Source organism: Chrysemys picta, chromosome 9, assembly GCF_011386835.1.
Source record: "Chrysemys picta bellii isolate R12L10 chromosome 9, ASM1138683v2, whole genome shotgun sequence".
Taxonomy (NCBI): domain Eukaryota; kingdom Metazoa; phylum Chordata; order Testudines; family Emydidae; genus Chrysemys; species Chrysemys picta.
The window spans coordinates 17,892,764-17,909,939 of NC_088799.1; the positions used below are offsets into that span (position 1 = coordinate 17,892,764).

Here is a 17,176-nt window from a genome sequence, read left to right on the forward strand (position 1 = left end):
TAGACATAACTGAAAGACTTGCACTTTAGCAAAGGTTGCATGGCTTTTTCCCAGCAGCCTGTTGAAAGTCCATCACTTTAGACCAGGACAAAGACACTGACCTGAAACTAACAAGGTAAGTTGATCTAAATTACATTAGTTAAATTATGTAAGTTATGTAACTTAAACTGATGTGGCTTAGATTGATTTACAGCAGTGTCTACACTATGCTATGTTGACGGGAGATGCTCTCCCATCAACATAGCTTCTGCCTGTTGGAGAAGTGGAGTACTGAAGTTGACGGGAGAGTGCTCTCTCATCGACTTACTGTATCTTCACCAGACCCGTTAAATTGATGCCACTGCATTGATCACAGCGGCACTGATTTTGCCAATAGTGAAACAAGCCCTTTTTCTGATTGTCCTTCCAGAAAGTGATGATCAAGTTTTTGGGGGGAGGGATAGCTCAGTGGTTTGAGCATTGGCCTGCTAAACCCAGGGTTGTGAGTTCAAGCCTCGAGGGGGCCACTTGGAGATCTGGGGCAAAATCAGTACTTGGTCCTGCTAGTGAAGGCAGGGGGCTGGACTCGATGACCTTTCAAGGTCCCTTCCAGTTCTAGGAGATGGGATATCTCCATTAATTTCTAATTGTTACTACTCCTGCCCCCACACTCCACTTCTGGTTGGTAGAGGTTACCTGAATTATATATATATCACATTCCCTCTCTCAGATCTTTTTGGGAATGATTGGTTATCTTCAAAGATAATCCATACGCCATCACCCCTCTGATAGACAAGGCAGAGGTGCTAACTTTACACAATGGATTTCATCCGACTGTGATGCGAGGGAGGAAGAACTTTTGTTAGCTGGTTCAATTTGTTCCCTGCCAGCCTGTGGGTAAATGGAAGCTGGAGATTTGGACCATCCTCATCTCCTCCTGTCTGCTTCAAAGAACTCTGCATGAGTGCAGCCATGTCCCCAGGGAAACCTCATTGGTTTTCATTAAGCTCTGTGTGAGTGCAAGGGTCTACCTGTGTGGAACCTTTTGGAGTGGGGCTGCAGGTGGTGAAAATGATGTTGTGGTGTGAATCTTACGCCATTGTCCCATAGGTAGTATGATGTTGTACTAAATTTATCTTAAGCTACAGCCAACTGGCCAAGAGAAACTGACACCATCAAAAACTTTTTTACTCTAGAAGTCATAACCCCAGTACAGTTCTCTGTCACAAACCATCATCTTTATATCAGTGGGTCAGATACCTGATCTGTGAATCTAAGTGAAATGGATTTAGTGGTGGCCTTCTTACACTCTATTAAATAACAGTCTCTAATTCAAAGCTAACAGATGCCATTAAGAAGAGTGTTTGCTCTGTCACTGGGAAGGAGAAGTGAATGATAATTTTGATATTAACTGATGTAGAACATGAAGTACGTTGGTCATTAAGACTAGTGACCACACACAAATCAAGAAATGCTTGATTTTGCATTATTGCAAATAGTGACACTTCGTGTGATGTTGACCACAATGGAATCAATGGGAACATTCTCACTGACTTCAGTAGGAGCAGGGCTGATTCCTTCATTTAGGATATGGACATCAGTTTTGCTTAGTTTTTGCTGCATCCCCAACTGGAAGATGTGGAAGTGAAATTCTTACTGTGAAAGATTTTAAGTGAGGTCTTGAGAGAGAAGATGACATCCCATGTGTTTTGGAGTTTTTGACACATGAAATGTCAAAATCTGCAGGTTTATTTTATTGTATTTTCCACACTTTCTAGAATCAGTAAAATGTTTCATCATGTTTCAGCTCTGGTTAGAGAATATATCCCCTTAATACGAATGCTGCAGGGAACAGTATGTGCTATGATGGGGACAGATTCAGCATTTTGTTTTGGCAGAGTGATAGAACAATAGCTGCTAAAAGTATCATGCTTGGATTGTAACACAGAAGAATTTCAGTGGCAAAGGAAAGCAAAAGGACAGAGCTTAAAATTTTTTCCACTCAAGATTATTAGAGTAAATGATTATATTAAAAAGATACCAATGGCATTTTTTGAAGTGGTCAGATATGACTAGGTTCACTTATGCTTTTCTTTTGTTTGCATGTCTCTTTTATTAGAATAATTACTGTCTTCCGACTGAGCAACTTGACTCAGTTTTTTGTTCTGCCTGCAGAATGGAAAGGAGGAATACAGCATCAAGATGACATCCTATGTGCTGCGTTTTTACCTCCACATACTCTAGTTACAGGTAGCCTAATATTTATTGCCTAATATATCATCCAGGAATTGGGATTTGGGGACATCATTATTATGCAAGGCTGACTCTGTTACTGCATGGGCTGGCATAGCTAATATGCTGCTGGCTGAGGTACATAACTTACAATATGTGAACAAATTAGAACTTCTTAAGAAGACAGGAAACGCACACTTTTGTTCTCTTCTGTTTTATGCCAAATGAATTTCAATTTGCTTCAATGGGGTTACATCAAACTCTCATTGGAGAAAAGGTCAGGGAAGTCCGCCCCATTTTTTTCATATCCGAACAGAATGATTAAATCTGGATATTTTTCACGTACCAAAGCATGAAAACATTTATAATAGAAGGCCCATTATCCTGGACTCAATGGGAATTCTATGGAGGTGGTGATTGGATTATCAGGACTTAAATATTAGGAAAAGATTGAGAATAAATGGTTCAGTTTACCAAAAATTACATACACTAGAATGTTGTGGGTCCTTTTTTGAGGAGGGGGCACAGTTATAATAAATTAATTTAAATACAGTGGCATATAGACTTATTCTTCACTTAAATTCAGTAGAAATTTAATCAATTGTACTTTGCTGGCTCAGTAACAGCCTGCTACTTACAAACAGCTAGCGGAGTTATTCCTCAACCCAGGTGGCTGGGGATTGTGCTGAAGATCCCTGGTTTGATTGTTGCTGATAGTCATGGGAGGACTGAGTGAGGGCTGCAGGGTTTGGCTCCTTTCGAATTTGGTGCTTGTGAAGGATACTGAATAGATATCCCTGGCGACCTCTGTCCCTAGCACGGGCACTATCTGAGATGGCTAAAAAGTGTAAGCGTTGTGATATGGATTTCTTACTAGAGTACAATTTGAGGCCGTAAGCCACTAAATAATCCTCAAATAGTAAAAATGCTTATTGCTACTAGATATAAGCCAGAACCTCAAGTCCAGGGGGAAGATGATTTTAGGCAAAGAGCTGAGAAAAGGCTCTGAATCAATTTTCTGAGTCCAAACCAATGCTTTGATTATCAGTTAGCTAAAAAAACTGGGAGAGATTTATTTTTATTTATTTATTTATTTATTTTGTTGGTTTGCATGTGGCAGAAATCTTGTAAAAGGCAGCTAATCGTGTGATATTTAAGCCCAGGGTGCCTGACATATAATATCAGCTATCAAGATTTTGGCATTTTCCAGTCTCAAACGGAATCCTAGCTCTCGTTTGGCTTTGAACCAGCCACTGCCCATGTTACTGTGGCTACGTGACTATTTTTAGTGCACTAGCTCCATGAGAAGTCAGCTCAGGTCCAAATGTAGCTGTAGCTGTACAATGATCTCATACAGATGTATCTCTGGTGACTACTTGTGAATTACCCCAGTGGAAATGAGAATAGCATCAGGTCCAGTGTATGGTAAACAGCTTAGTTTGTCAAATCAGGGCATGTCTGACCTTATATTTTGTTAAACTGAAAGCAAGAATTAGAACTTCAGCCATCATCCTCATTCAGTCCTGCTGATGGCAGATAGATTCCAGACATTAGTTGCTGAATCTACCCAAAATCACAGGGCTCCAGAGAGTCATTTGTATTTCTTATGTCTAAGGGTAGCTTTGGCTGAGGTCTGAGATCTGTTACTTTTTGGTTTGTGAATTGGTAGATTTTCAAAGCATTGTAGGGGATTTGGACACATTACAACTAATGGAAGATATGCATCTGAATCCACTAGACGGCTTAGAAAATCTGTCAATTTCTCCATGGCCTGCTTTTCTGTAAAACCAGAGAAATGTCCTCTTTACAGCAACCTTTGTAGGAGAGGATTACACATCGAAAGGTTACAGATGCTTACATTGAAAGGTCACAGATGGGAATACAAACCTGCTAATCCTTGTAATGTGACCTATCACGTAAAAAGTGAAAATATTGCTGTGTTGGCAATAAAATACTTCTAGCTGCCTGAAAGATCAAGATTGGCTAGTGAGTGTAACAATGTGTTGTCTTTTCTTTGTCCAATGCAGGGAGCTGTGGTGGTGAAATTGTTGTCTGGAATAACAGTACAGAAAATGCCTACCTTAAAATTTACCTGGATCCCCAAAAATCTCTGAAATCCAAATCGGGTGAGCGAGCAGCTTATTGAAGCAGCACTGTTTTCAGGCTCTAGGCAAAACATACATACTGTTTGCCTTATGCGTGTAATATTATGTGTGCCACTAAATTACTGATAATTGAGTGGAGATTAGGGGGATTATTTATACCTTTGTCTTGTCAGAGTGACACAAAGCAGCCTTGAGATTGTACTGGCTTTATACACTTTAGTTTATTCTCTATACATCTCAAGGCTATTGCTTCTGTTTATTGTCACAGATCTACATCAGCATTTTTATATTATTACCTTCAGCAGGGAGCATTCCCTTAATTTTTGCCTTGTTCAGTGTTGGATAATAAATAATACCAACTGAACCTTGCAGAGGCTGCTACCCTTGAGGCTACCCAGAACCTGAAAACTTCACTGGGTTGATAGTCTGCACAGACTAGTGGCATAACATATATTAAGCACCATGCCAATGGGAAATCTATAATTATTCCCCACTGTAATCTGTAGTACATTTTATGGCAGCGCGCATCTGAGTATAAGGAAAATGGCTTGGAAAAACCTTCTATAGTTCTTATTTAGACTTCCTTAGGTTTCCTCCAAGTTTTGTGTGGGGAATAAATACTGATATATATATCTATCTATCTCACATCTTGAAATTCATTTCTTACTTGCACATACACTACCCAGCAGGAATATCTGATGGAGTGTCCCTTTATAATGAGCAAGACACTTCAGAGTGAGAATGCTTAAAATATTGTGAATACAGTAGATGTGGCAAAGGAACTACCAGTATATGAGCTTTCTGATCTTTAAAGGGTCTAAACCCCAACGGAGCAGATCTTAAAACTGATGTACATTGGCATAGCTGCATTGAACCACACTGACTTTAATCAGATGAAGATCTGGTTCAGGCAGTGCAGATCATATTGCAGCTAAGTGACCCTTAATGGTCCTGCTGTTCAGTAAACATTCCGCAGAGATCATGGGTCAGATATTCAGACAGTGTAAATTGGCACATCTGCACTGACATGAATAGAGCTATGTCATTTTATACCCTCTGAGGATCTGGCCCCCCATAATTGGGGAAAGCTTCTCTTCAAATAGGTATTTGTTCATAATACAAATTATGTATGCAACTCATTGATCCAGCTGCTGTCAATAGAAAATGAGCTAGTTAATATATTTTGTGCTCATTAAAGAGGAGACTGGAAATCTCATAGAGCCAGAATCCACCATTTCTACTGCTGAGTAAAAACCTTATTCTGTGAATAGTGCTATTGAAATCCAAAGGGCAGCTTGCAGGATAAGATACTGCTCACCAAGAGTAAGGGTGGCAGAATTTGGCTCACATAAATAGTTTTAATAGCATGAACATCCGAAAGATTTAACTTGAATTCATAAAGTAACAGATAAAAAAACGTGAAAAAAATCAGATGCCAAGTGTTTTTGACATGTCTACTTATACCCATAAATCCCTTTTATTGACTATAATAGGGAATGTCTCTTACAGATACTCTGTTACTACAACAGCAACTTAGTTCTGCTCGAAGAACGTCCTCTAGAAGACATACGATGTCTGTAGCTGACTTCTATGACACTGACACTGAGTGCAACAATGCTATTACTAAGCTTCTATTCCTAGAAGCTAGAAAGAATATTTCAGTGACAGGTACCGGAAAGTAATTTCTACACAGTAGAATCATGGCTCTGCTTACTTTGCCCATACTGAACAACAGTACTTGGAAAAGCTCATTATTAATAGTGATAAATGATTATTGCTTTCACAGTTTCCTTTCCTTCTTGCCCCTCAAAAAAGACCTTACAATATTTCTCCTATAGCATGTTAGAATATTTTTCAATGTTCTTTTGTTTTGCATCCATTCTCATTGTCAGCTGGATTAATTTGCCCAAAACTCATATTGAGAGTAAATTTAAATAATCCAGCAGAACTGGTCTGTATCTGAAGCCCGTCTACATACATAGATCCAAACTGTGTTATGATTTATACCCCCTGCAGTTCCACTTAAGTCAATGAGCTTGCACTGGATGCAAGTCATGGCAGAATTTGGTTTCGCACTGGTATATGCTGCTCTGCCTTTAAGAACGTAAATTATAACTTCTGCTGCTTTACCCAGGCATTTTCTGAATCAACATCATATATTTGCAAAGCAAATTGGAAAGCGTCTGCAGATTGATCTGAAACTATCTGGAAATCTGTTATTAAAAGCACTATTTAGGGTTTTTTTTCTGCATTTATAACATAAATTGATTGACCAGGGTTCCTTTTGAAAGCAAGGTAAAGAAAACCAGTTACATAAAGATTACAGTGTATCACAATATTCATGAAAAAGGTTAACAACAGGTTTCTAAAGAGTGTTTTTAGTACTAGACTTTGTTTTGTCGGTATTGTTCTGAACTGCATACCTCAAATAGCTATTGAGTAAAACATATTTCATGTGACTGGAGTCTACTGTGTCAAGGTGCTCTGCACAATATTAAAACAGTGACAAAGATAAAAATACGGGTTCATGCATAACAGAGAATTGCTTGTAATAATGAAAGCTGCTGATTCTTTCTGCTTATTCAGACACATTTTTGTGTTTTAGGTGGAGCAAACTTAGTGTCATGTGGAGGTGCTGGCTATGTTAGGTTTTGGAATACCTTGAAAAGCCAGCTCATGGCAGAGTTTGAAGCCCACAGTAGAGCTGGATCCATTATCATGACCATTGATAAAATGAGTCAATACCTCATAACGGGGGATCTAGCTGGATGGGTGAAAATATGGAATATACAGGTACAAGGAAAATATTTGCCTCTCTTTTTGTATTTCTCATGTGCCCAGTTTGTTGGGATACATGCAAATAAATTGGGTTTTACCTGTTTTCTAACAAAGGAAAAAGATTGACCAACATTTTCAAACTTGGGGCCTAAAGTACCCATTAAAGTCAGTGGGAGTCTTTCCATTGATTTCAGTGGGTGCTGGATCAGACCCTGGGGTGCCTATAGCCGTGCACCTAATACAAAGCCTGACTGTCAGAAGTGTCACATTTTTCTTTAAAACCCAGGGGGAAGAAAATCTTAGAGAGATTTGCTCCCATCTTTCCTTCAAGGGCGAGGTTTGCCCCTCCATCTATCACACACAGCACGCTGTGGAGCCTGCTCAGAAGATCTCCAGATCCAAAATATCCCCCTTCCTCAGATAACTGCCATTTCCTTTTCACCAGGACTATTGCCTTGGTTCCAGTGAGAACAAGGTTACCCAGCCACCTCCCCTGATAAGATCGTTTCAGCCACACAATGACTGTGTTACTTATCTGGAGACCTGTGTGCGAAGCAGTTGCCTGCTCATCCTCTCCTCCTCTTCAGACTGCAGTGTTGTTCTTAGTGATGTGTATGGTACAACAATTGGAATATTTGGCCAGGTAGAAACACTTCTATTAGCAACTCTTATGGGTAGTGCTGGCTTCACTTCCAGAGAGATGACTTTTTAATTAACTGCTTCACTGCTGGTCTTTCACATCAGCTTCTGTACTGCCAGAGCAGTCCTGTGGGGGTCTGCCATTCAGTTTAACCATGTTTGCTATTTCTGTGCAGGACATAGCAGAAATATCTTGAACAGATTTTCTCTTTGGATTTTGGCATTTCTACTTGAATTCTTGTCTGGGAAAACCGAATGCAAATGAAAACATACATGTGGCTAGGAAGTTATCCACACTTTTTATTTAAGTTCAAAATGCTTAGTTTCAGTCCCACTCAAGTTTTGGGCAAAGATTGAGTCACTACTGGAGCTGGCCAGGAATTTCCTGACAAAATGGTTTTTAGTTGGAAAAGGATAAAACATTTCATGGAAATGTAATTGTTTCTGACAAAACTTTTATTGGGAAGATTTCTTAAGTCCAGGGTGGAACTTCTGCTCAAAACAAGTGAGAAAGATACTCCCAGTAGCTGATTTAGAGCAGGGATTTGAACCTGGGTATGCACAGCTCAGGTGACTGACTTAAACCATAGGCTACTGGCTATTCTTTGTTAGGCTTCTCTCAACCTCTCCTCTTGAAGCTGCACAACTTTGTACCAATGGGCCAGAGAGAAAGTGGTTAGGATGACCCAGATTCAAGTCCCTGCTCTGCCTGATTTGGAAAACTTTTGTAGGGCAGGAAAATCGTTTACTGTCCAACTTTAGTCACCGCTGACTTTTTCTTACCTACCACTACTCCTGAAGCCATGTTTCAGCTCCAGTAGATACTATCTGAATCATGGAGACATGTTTTCTAAGAAGAACAGATGTAACATTGAAACCATCATAGCTCTAATAAGAATAAATAATAATTTAATGTATCATATTTAGTCACTGTGAGTGGGGCGAGCCTCCTCGCCTAGTGGTAAGAGTCCACCTAGTGATATGGGGGTAGGGGAACCTGGGTCCTCCCACTCCACCGGATTTCCCACCCAGGTCCTCTTGAGCACTATAAAGCAGGAATCTGCTACCTCTGGTCCAGTGAACACTGTTCTCTGTGTCCCTTCCTACTGCTCTGCTCCCACCATCCAGGTGCGTCATGACTGGCAGCTGTCCTTGGCAATCTGGGGATCTCAGCAGGCTAGGGATTCCCGGCTCTGTTCAGTAGCTATCCCCATGAGGAGGCCTCCCTGGTGTAGTCCCTCTGCAGCAATGAGTGCAGCTCTGACTCTTTCTGCCTGCCACCCTGCTGTGCTGAAGACACTCCCTTTTGAGTCCCTCCTCCAACTGGAGCAGGGCTGTGGAGGTGGGGCTTTCTGGGGCCTGAGTTGTTCCTGTGTCCTTAACTCTCGAGTATGGGGTTTATCCACCCCATCATAGTCACTCATTCCTTCACTGCCTAAAACATTAAAAATGTTACCAGCTTCTGTTAAGTTTTTTAGTAGAGGTGCTAGGAAAATGGATTTATCCCTTTTGGGGGAAATTGTGGCTTTTTGAAATTAGTTCTTTTTTTCTTATTTCTCCAAATAAGAACAGAGAGTCAAAATATCAGAAAGTTTTGGGAAATGAAAAATTCTGAAAAAGTTTCAAATCAGAAATGCTGAAACGGAAAACTGATATTTTTAATAGAAATTATCTGACGTTGCTAGGAAAGTCTTCAATTTTTCTGATCAGCAATGTGAAACATTTAATCAAAGTATATATTATTTTCACAAGAAACTAAACTATATTTTTGGCGGGTGCGGGGGGGGAATTTGTTGAACTAGCTCGAATTCTTAGTTTTTCAAGGCAGGGTCTTGTGTTTGTCTTAGTCTCTGTGTTTATACAGTGCCTAGCACAATGGGGACTCTAATCTTGGGTGTAGCCTCTGACAGTGGTGGGCAACCTGTGGCCCATGGGCAACCTGTGGCCCATGGGCCACACGCGGCCTCTCAGGGTAATCTGCTGGCGGGCCACCAGACAGTTTGTTTACATTTGCATGGCTGCCCGCAGCTCCCAGTGGTCACGGTTGCCGTTCCCGGCCAATGGGAGCTGCGAGAAGCGGTGCGGGCCACAGGGACGTGCTGGCCACCGCTCCCATTGGCCTGGAATGATGAACCGCAGCCACTGGCAGCTGCGGGCGGCTGTGCAAATGTAAACTAACTGGCAGCCTGCTAGCGGATTACCCTGACGAGCCGCAGGTTGCTCATCACTTCTCTATGAGGTACTATAATGTAAATAATATGGATCTGGGTCCAGGGGACCAGTTGCTCACATAAGTATGCAGGAAAATAATGAAAACCAATACCCATTTTAAAACTTTGCATCTGAGGGTACTTCTATATGAAAGGGGTTAAAAAAAAAGTAATAAGAAATATTTCTAATTGTGAGCGGCTTTAAAATGCTTTCTGCTCTGCTTATTAGGAAGAGCACTGGCGAATTGAAAATGCTCCTTCCCACCCCAAAGGAGAGCAAAATCTAGATGAAAATGTGGGCCAAAGAGAAGAAAAGGATGACGTTCTAAAGAAAAAAGAAGCCCCTGTTCTTGGAGGAGAGCCATCTCCTAAACCCCCGGAACAAGCTATACTTGGTATGGAAGACAAAGAGGAATCTGTAAACATGTAAGTCATTTATCAAAAGGGGGTTTGCAATGTCAGGATTTGGCATATTTTTGTTTTCATCCAAATCAAGACAAAAAAAGTTGCTTTTTGTTTTTTTATGTGTTTACTTATTTATTTATTGTGGAACAGAAATTCCAAACCATTTTTATTTGGAATTTTTGAAATGTTTTATTTCTTCATTTTTGATCAAAATGAAATGTTTCTACATTCCCAAAATTTGAAATGTTTCATTGTGGTTTGTTGCCCGATGGAAAATCAAATTTTTTGGGGGGCAAAATCGAAATTTCCCCACAGAAAATGTCAATTTTGCAAAAGTGTTTTTTCTGTCAGAAAATCACGTACCCTTTGAAGGGATAGAGCTTCAGTGTCTCTGCACAGAATTCCTCGTGGAGTGCCCCTATGTTATAATACCACCTAGCTCTTTCTGTTCGTCAGTAGATCTCAGAATGCTTTATGAAGGGGTTAAGTTTGATTATACTTTCTATTTCCCCACCCCCATTATATTACTGTTTTATATACTTTATAAGTGAACTGACACAGCAGGCCAGTGGAAGAGCTGGAAGCAGGACTCAGGTATCCTGAGTCCAAGTCAATGCTTAATTCACTAGGCCAGTGTTTCCCAAACTTGGGACGCCGCTTGTGTCCCTGGTGGGCTGGGCCGGTTTGTTTACCTCCACGTCTGCAAGTCTGGTCGATCGCAGCTCCCACTGGCCGCGGTTCGCTGCTCCTGGCCAATGGGAGCTGCTGGAAGCGGCGCGGGCTGAGGGACGTGCTGGCCACTGCTTCCCGCAGCCCCCATTGGCCTGGAGCAGCGAACCGTGGCCAGTGGGAGCCGCGATTGGCCGAACCTGCAGACGTGGCAAGTACACAAACCAGCCCGCCAGGGGCTTTCCCTACACAAGCGGCGTCCCAAGTTTGGGAAACACTGCACTAGGCCATGCTTCTTTCCTATAAATGAGCCCTAGCATGGTATGTGTTAGTTTGTTAAGCATTTTAAAACTCTCTGTAATTGAATTACTTCCTGACAAATTTTATGCTGCTTAAGTGATATATTTTTAGACTACACTGTTCCTTCTATCATAACCATAATAAGCATGCAATTCATTACCTCCCATTCCAAGGGTTTATATTTGTTCTTAATGCTCAAGTAGTTAGGTCTATATCTCTGAGAAAATACAGTGTACTGCTAAATGTTTAAAACTTTAATGACTCTTTGTAACATGGACTGTATCAAGGCATAAGAGCAGTAAAATTAAACTGTACACAAGTCCTTCTTTGGCTTAAATAATTTCCTGAATGTAATAGCATGAAACATTTACATTAATAAAAGGTTTTAAAAGGTTATATTCTTACATGAGATTATTAGAAATGTCAGATAACGTCAACAAAGTATGAGCAAAATGGATTAAAATTAACAGCATTTTTGTGATAGATAAGATTGTGCAGAGCATAGTGGTATGTTCTTAAAGATTAAAGAGCAAGTGATAAGTATTTATTGTGGTGAGCAGCAGCTTTAAATATAACGGATCTCATTCTAATCTTAGAGCAATTCCAGTGATTTCAGTACAGTAGCTCCTGATTTACTCTGTGGTAAATGACATCTGAATCAGGCCCAATATCCACAGGTTTTAATATTTTCATAGAAAATGAAAAAAACTGCTAAAAAATGATCCAAGTTGAACCACTGCAGTATAACAATGAGAACATACCTTGCCTTAAGCATGCTCCAAATGCTCCCCAGCAAAATCTCTGGGTTCAGTAAGATTGCAGATGCTGCTATTTTCAGAAACATACTAAATGTGTGCTTGGAGAAATGCCAGATTTCCCTTCTACCCTGGAGCAGAACAGGTGGTTTAATAGACTTCTCTTGAGAGAAAGCTGATTTTTTTCAGAAGCACTTGAAGACAAAGAGGTGGAATTGTTCCAATTCTAATATCTCTATACAAGCATATGAGAAGGAAGAATGGCGTTTGTGTACTCTAGTAAATATTTCACTAGTATGTAGTCTTGGGAACCATTACATCCTCAGTCAGGGCCAGATGCATCAGAAGTGGGGCCTCTTAGTACTTATTACTAGAACATCTTGATGTGGTTCCAAAGCATTAAAGGTACAGTGACACTCCTTTATAGCACATTCTCTTTGTAGACCTATAATATCATGAGGCTGTAGCTCAGGTAGTAAGTTAATCATATTTATTATTTTTTAATAGAATGACAGTGAGTCTGGATGGAAAGTAGTGCTGGTCATAAAAATTCCAACAAAACATTGTCTCAAAATATTCTGATTTGAGAGAATCAAAACGTTTCACAGAGAGCGTTTGATTTTTGCCAAAGTTCCAATGAAAACCTGCCTGCCAAGTTTCCTGCTAGCCCATTGGCCCAGTTCCTTGGCAGCCTGGGGCTCCAGGTCTACAGCTCTGGGTAGGCTACAAGGCCCCAGAGCTGGTACTACAGTCCCTTTTTCAGATAACTTCAAAATTTCGGGGTTTTGTTCCAAATTTTGAAATCCTCCGCGAAACAGAATTATCTTTTCTGACCAGTTATAGTCACAAGGAAAAGAGCTTACTCTCTGAGTCTAGGAGGATGGATTGGAGTCTTGGTAAATGGTCTAAAAGTGCTTTCTCTCATGGGATCTTAGGGAAAGAAAACATCTCTCATTCACTACAAGGAGATTTTTGCAATCATTAGATAGTCATTTTATACATGAATAATAAAAATGACTATGGGCCCAATCCAACACTCATTGAAGTCAATGGGAGCCTTTCTATTGATTTCAATAGACTTCTAATCAGGCCCTATAAGATTATATGTAGTCATGTAGCATATGGTTACTGAAAGAAAAGCCATATGGAGCTATACACATGCGCTATATTCTGAATATCAGCATAGATGTGACCCTTTGAATGCATGATAACATATGCCAGGCAAAGGATAAAAATAGAAACTGCAGGAGGAGATACCTATCATTTTGGTTTTGATTTTAAATTTTGGCCAAAAAGAGTCATTTGTATCTTCCTAGGATCAGTCCATGGGAAAACACGATATTGGGTAAAAAATACAAAGAAAGCAAAATCCAGAAAGGAAAGAAACATAAGTTCTTCAATGGGAAGACCATGCAAAACTCCACTGGTAAACAGCCATTTTGACTTCTCAACCTCAGTAGTTATTATCTTGCATATCTGTAAGTACAGAATCTTACGGGGTCTTTCCCGGGGAGCAAGCCTGAACCAGAACCAAAGGTAATGGAGTTTTTTACTGATAGGGAGTTAATAATGGTTCTAGTCTCTTCCTTGGGCCATCTTACAATAGATGTCTGCACTAAGACCTGCTCTCCTGCAGAAAGAATCCAGGTGGAGACATATAGGTCCAATTTGCAGTGAACTCAATGAGCTACATGATTTGTGGGTGGGGGCACATTCATTTCTTACAGGTGTATGTTAGACATCCCTACTTTCAAATATTGGCCAATGCAGCGTAAAAGAGGTTGGGGCACCATTGATTTGGTTGAGATGTGCTACATAAATATTATATAATTGTATCGAGTGCAAATGTAGTTTGCTTCAAATTACATTGAATTACATATTTAAGAAATAATTGAAAAAGTTTTAGCATTTGCAATTTCACAGTATGGACTCATTGGGTGGCCCTTAACATTGTTAATTATCTTTAGAAACCTGATCCATTTTCTTTGGTTTTATTTAAATAGGTAAGCAAAACTATTTTTACTCTGTATTTTATGGAGGATGTTCTGTATTACAGAGAAGAAATTGGAGAATATCCAAATTTACTTGTGAAAAGTGTCACTTCCAAGTGAAAACTGGGTGGTTTTTTTCCCCCCTTAAATTCTTAGCTAAGAACCAACAATCCTGAGCTTTCTCTGGTTGTTTCAAATAAAAATGATCGTGGATTTAATCTGTACAGCTGTGTTTACAGAGCTGAATGTTTCTTGTCTCTGAATATTCTAGCAGCACAAGTGCAGTAATATGAATGAAGATAGACAAGAAAAGTTACCTTATCTTAGAAATACAATTGGGCTGTTATGTGGAATTAATTCTGGTTTTTCAATAATCCTGCTATTTTAAAGGAACTTTTAGGTCATTAAATATTGGAGCCCTCGAGGCAGTTGTTGAAATGAACAAGCCTGACTTTGTTCTAAACTCTGACAAATACTTCGGGGAAATGACTGAGGAGAAGTGCCCTGAAAATCTGAAGCTCCCTACGCTTTCAGAAAGTAAGTAGACCTTGATTATATTCGCATTACTCCAGCTTTCAGTACAGAAAGGCAAAAATAAAGGTCACTAGCTTTTGCCATCTGTGCAAAAATAAGATGAAGGTAATAGAGAACTCTAAGATTTATTGCTTAGTTGCTGATCTGGGGCTTCAACACAGCAGCAGGACACATAATCCTATTTGAACAGCTTCTTATTTTGTAAGGGCTTGATCCAAAGTCTACCGCAGTCTATGTCAATGGGAGGTCTTTCCTTCAGTAGGTTTTGAATCAGGCCCTAAATGTTCATAGACAGGATTACTCTGAAGCATTCACTTCTGATTCTGTTCTTGGCAGAAAAGAACAATCTTATTTTTAACAGGTTTTGACAAACCGATCCCAGTGAGAGGGAGATTTGGAGGGCAATACCAGTGAATTTCTGCTGAGCTGATTTGTGTCCCCATAAAGTGGGATGTTTCTGGTAGTATGCTGAGGAGTCCCCCTTTAAGGAAATTTTCATAGCACACACTGGTCTCCTTCCCACTGACAATCAAAAAAAGACAGGAGGTGACAGATGGGGCAGGAGGGTCTCTAGATAAGCATGAGGAACAATGCCATCTCTGATATGTAGCCCCATTCAAGAAATGGCAGAAAGAGACAATTCTTCAGTCAGCTTTTCGCACCCAACTTCTGAATCTTCAGATGGCTGGCAATAGCAAAAGCACTCATGAAAACCAAAAATTCAATGAAACAAGGAGGGAAATGGTGAAAAGATAAGTGCAGAGCAGTTTTATCCAGGCTGACTGGAGAAAACATTTACTGCTATACTCTATCATTACAGAGTGCCCTTGGGCCATTACACTGTGCTTTACATATTCCTACAAAACAATCACAAAATGGATCCTCAATAAAATTACTATTACATCGGAGTGTTCTTTAAAATACATATGGGTTGTCTGTACCTCTTGCCAACCTACACTTTTCCCTCTGACACAAAAACAAGCTAACTTTTTTGGCAAGGTTTATATAACTGCTTAAGTGTAGATCCATAAAGAAAATTGGCTTGTCTGATTGTTTATTGTGACTGCACTCTCTCTGGCACTTTCCCTGATGACTCCCTAATGCTTCTCCTTTCTGCTGCTCCTTCAGAAATCCTGATGTTGAAACATCACTGCTAACCATCCTACTGTAGCATTTAGGGCTTGTTGTAAAACGCATCATTGTACTATTTATTTGATAAGGCTTATCTACAAAATTTAGCTATTTTAATGTCAATAATTTATGGTTATAGGTGAGTTACTGTCAGGTTTGTGTGAGCCAGATAGCAGGGATCAATTGAGAAGTATGAGGAAAGCATTGAGAGTGTGTGTGTGTCGGGGGGATGAACCAATTAAATGAAAGCATTTGCAGCTGAATCAGCAAGGCCAAATTTTGGCATTGCATGTCTACATTTTAATTTTAAAGATTGCTTCTGTAATCTATATCTTGCAGTTGGATTAATTGCCACATGAACTTCATTTACTAGTCAGGTGCCTGTTCCCAGCTGGCAAAAATATCTTTTTTTCTCAGTGTATGTTTACCAACCTACCGGTATTCGTTCTCTCTCTCTCTCTCTCTCTCTCGCTTTGTCTCTCTGTCTTGCTCCTGTGAAAGATTCAGGTGTGGAATAGTAGGGTTATATTTATGTGTGACTGATTCCAACCTCTTCTCATTAATCCAACTGAAATTCATGATGCGTAGACTAAAGAAGCAGATTTTACACTTCAATATGTACATTCTATTCTATTAACCAAAATAACATACAATCACAAAAAGTAAAGAAGGGGATCCAACATGTAATAACAAGAATTGAATTAGGTGTAATTAGGTAGGTACAAAGGTAATAAAACTAACAATCAAATGTCACAAAGATAACACTTAGTAAATCAAAGTTTATAATAAAATGGTGATGGCTTCTCACTAATCTGGGAAAGCAACTATTAGCCAAACATGGATCTTTAATATAGATCCTTGTTGGGTCAGTCAGCTTGTGTCAATTAGTAGTTATGGGCTATCAGTTACCAAAATCAAGGTGAGAATTTTTTTTTAAATGTCAACAGTTAGGCCTTATCTTGCACGTACTTAAGCAAGTGACTTACTGTAAGCACATTAGTAGCCATATTGAAGTCCCATTAAGGTTAGGCATGTGCTTGGTTATCTTGTTGAATTAAGGCCTATGCACAAGCGCACCATTGATCTTGTGCAGAGTCCCACTGATGTCATGGGAATTCTGCCGGTCCAAGGCACTTATATAGCCCCCACTACTGTTGTAACTGACCACCTTACAACCTAAAAGTGTATTTATCCTCACAAAACCCCTGTGAGGTAGGGAATTTGCACACACGCAGACGTCTGCATGTGTGGATCCACTTGCAAAGTCTAACCCTTACTCTGGGTACGTCTTCACTTACCGGAGGGTCTGGCGGCAGGCAATCGATGTTCTGGGATCGATTCCGGAAGTGCTCGCCGTCGACGCTGGTACTCCAGCTCGGCGAGAGGAGTACGCGGCATCGACGGGGGAGCCTCCGTGCCGCGTCTGGACCCGCGGTAAGTTCGGACTA

General features: G+C 40.2%; 1 protein-coding gene across 4 annotated transcripts in view; it reads left to right on the forward strand.

Moving 5' to 3' along the window:
* WDR49 (WD repeat domain 49) overlaps positions 1 to 17,176 on the forward strand; it is an 81,514-nt gene that overhangs the window by 53,153 nt on the left and 11,185 nt on the right. For 2 of the 4 annotated variants that reach the window (XM_065557823.1, XM_065557824.1), the window contains 8 exons: positions 2,099 to 2,229; positions 4,239 to 4,337; positions 5,826 to 5,984; positions 6,922 to 7,109; positions 7,540 to 7,737; positions 10,173 to 10,369; positions 13,389 to 13,498; positions 14,454 to 14,600. In XM_065557823.1, the coding sequence (XP_065413895.1) occupies positions 2,099 to 2,229; positions 4,239 to 4,337; positions 5,826 to 5,984; positions 6,922 to 7,109; positions 7,540 to 7,737; positions 10,173 to 10,369; positions 13,389 to 13,498; positions 14,454 to 14,600 (1,229 nt within the window). Of the gene's footprint in view, positions 1 to 2,098; positions 2,230 to 4,238; positions 4,338 to 5,825; positions 5,985 to 6,921; positions 7,110 to 7,539; positions 7,738 to 10,172; positions 10,370 to 13,388; positions 13,499 to 14,453; positions 14,601 to 17,176 lie in introns of those variants that run through there. The other 2 variants (XM_065557825.1, XM_065557826.1) reach the window with 2 other exon arrangements.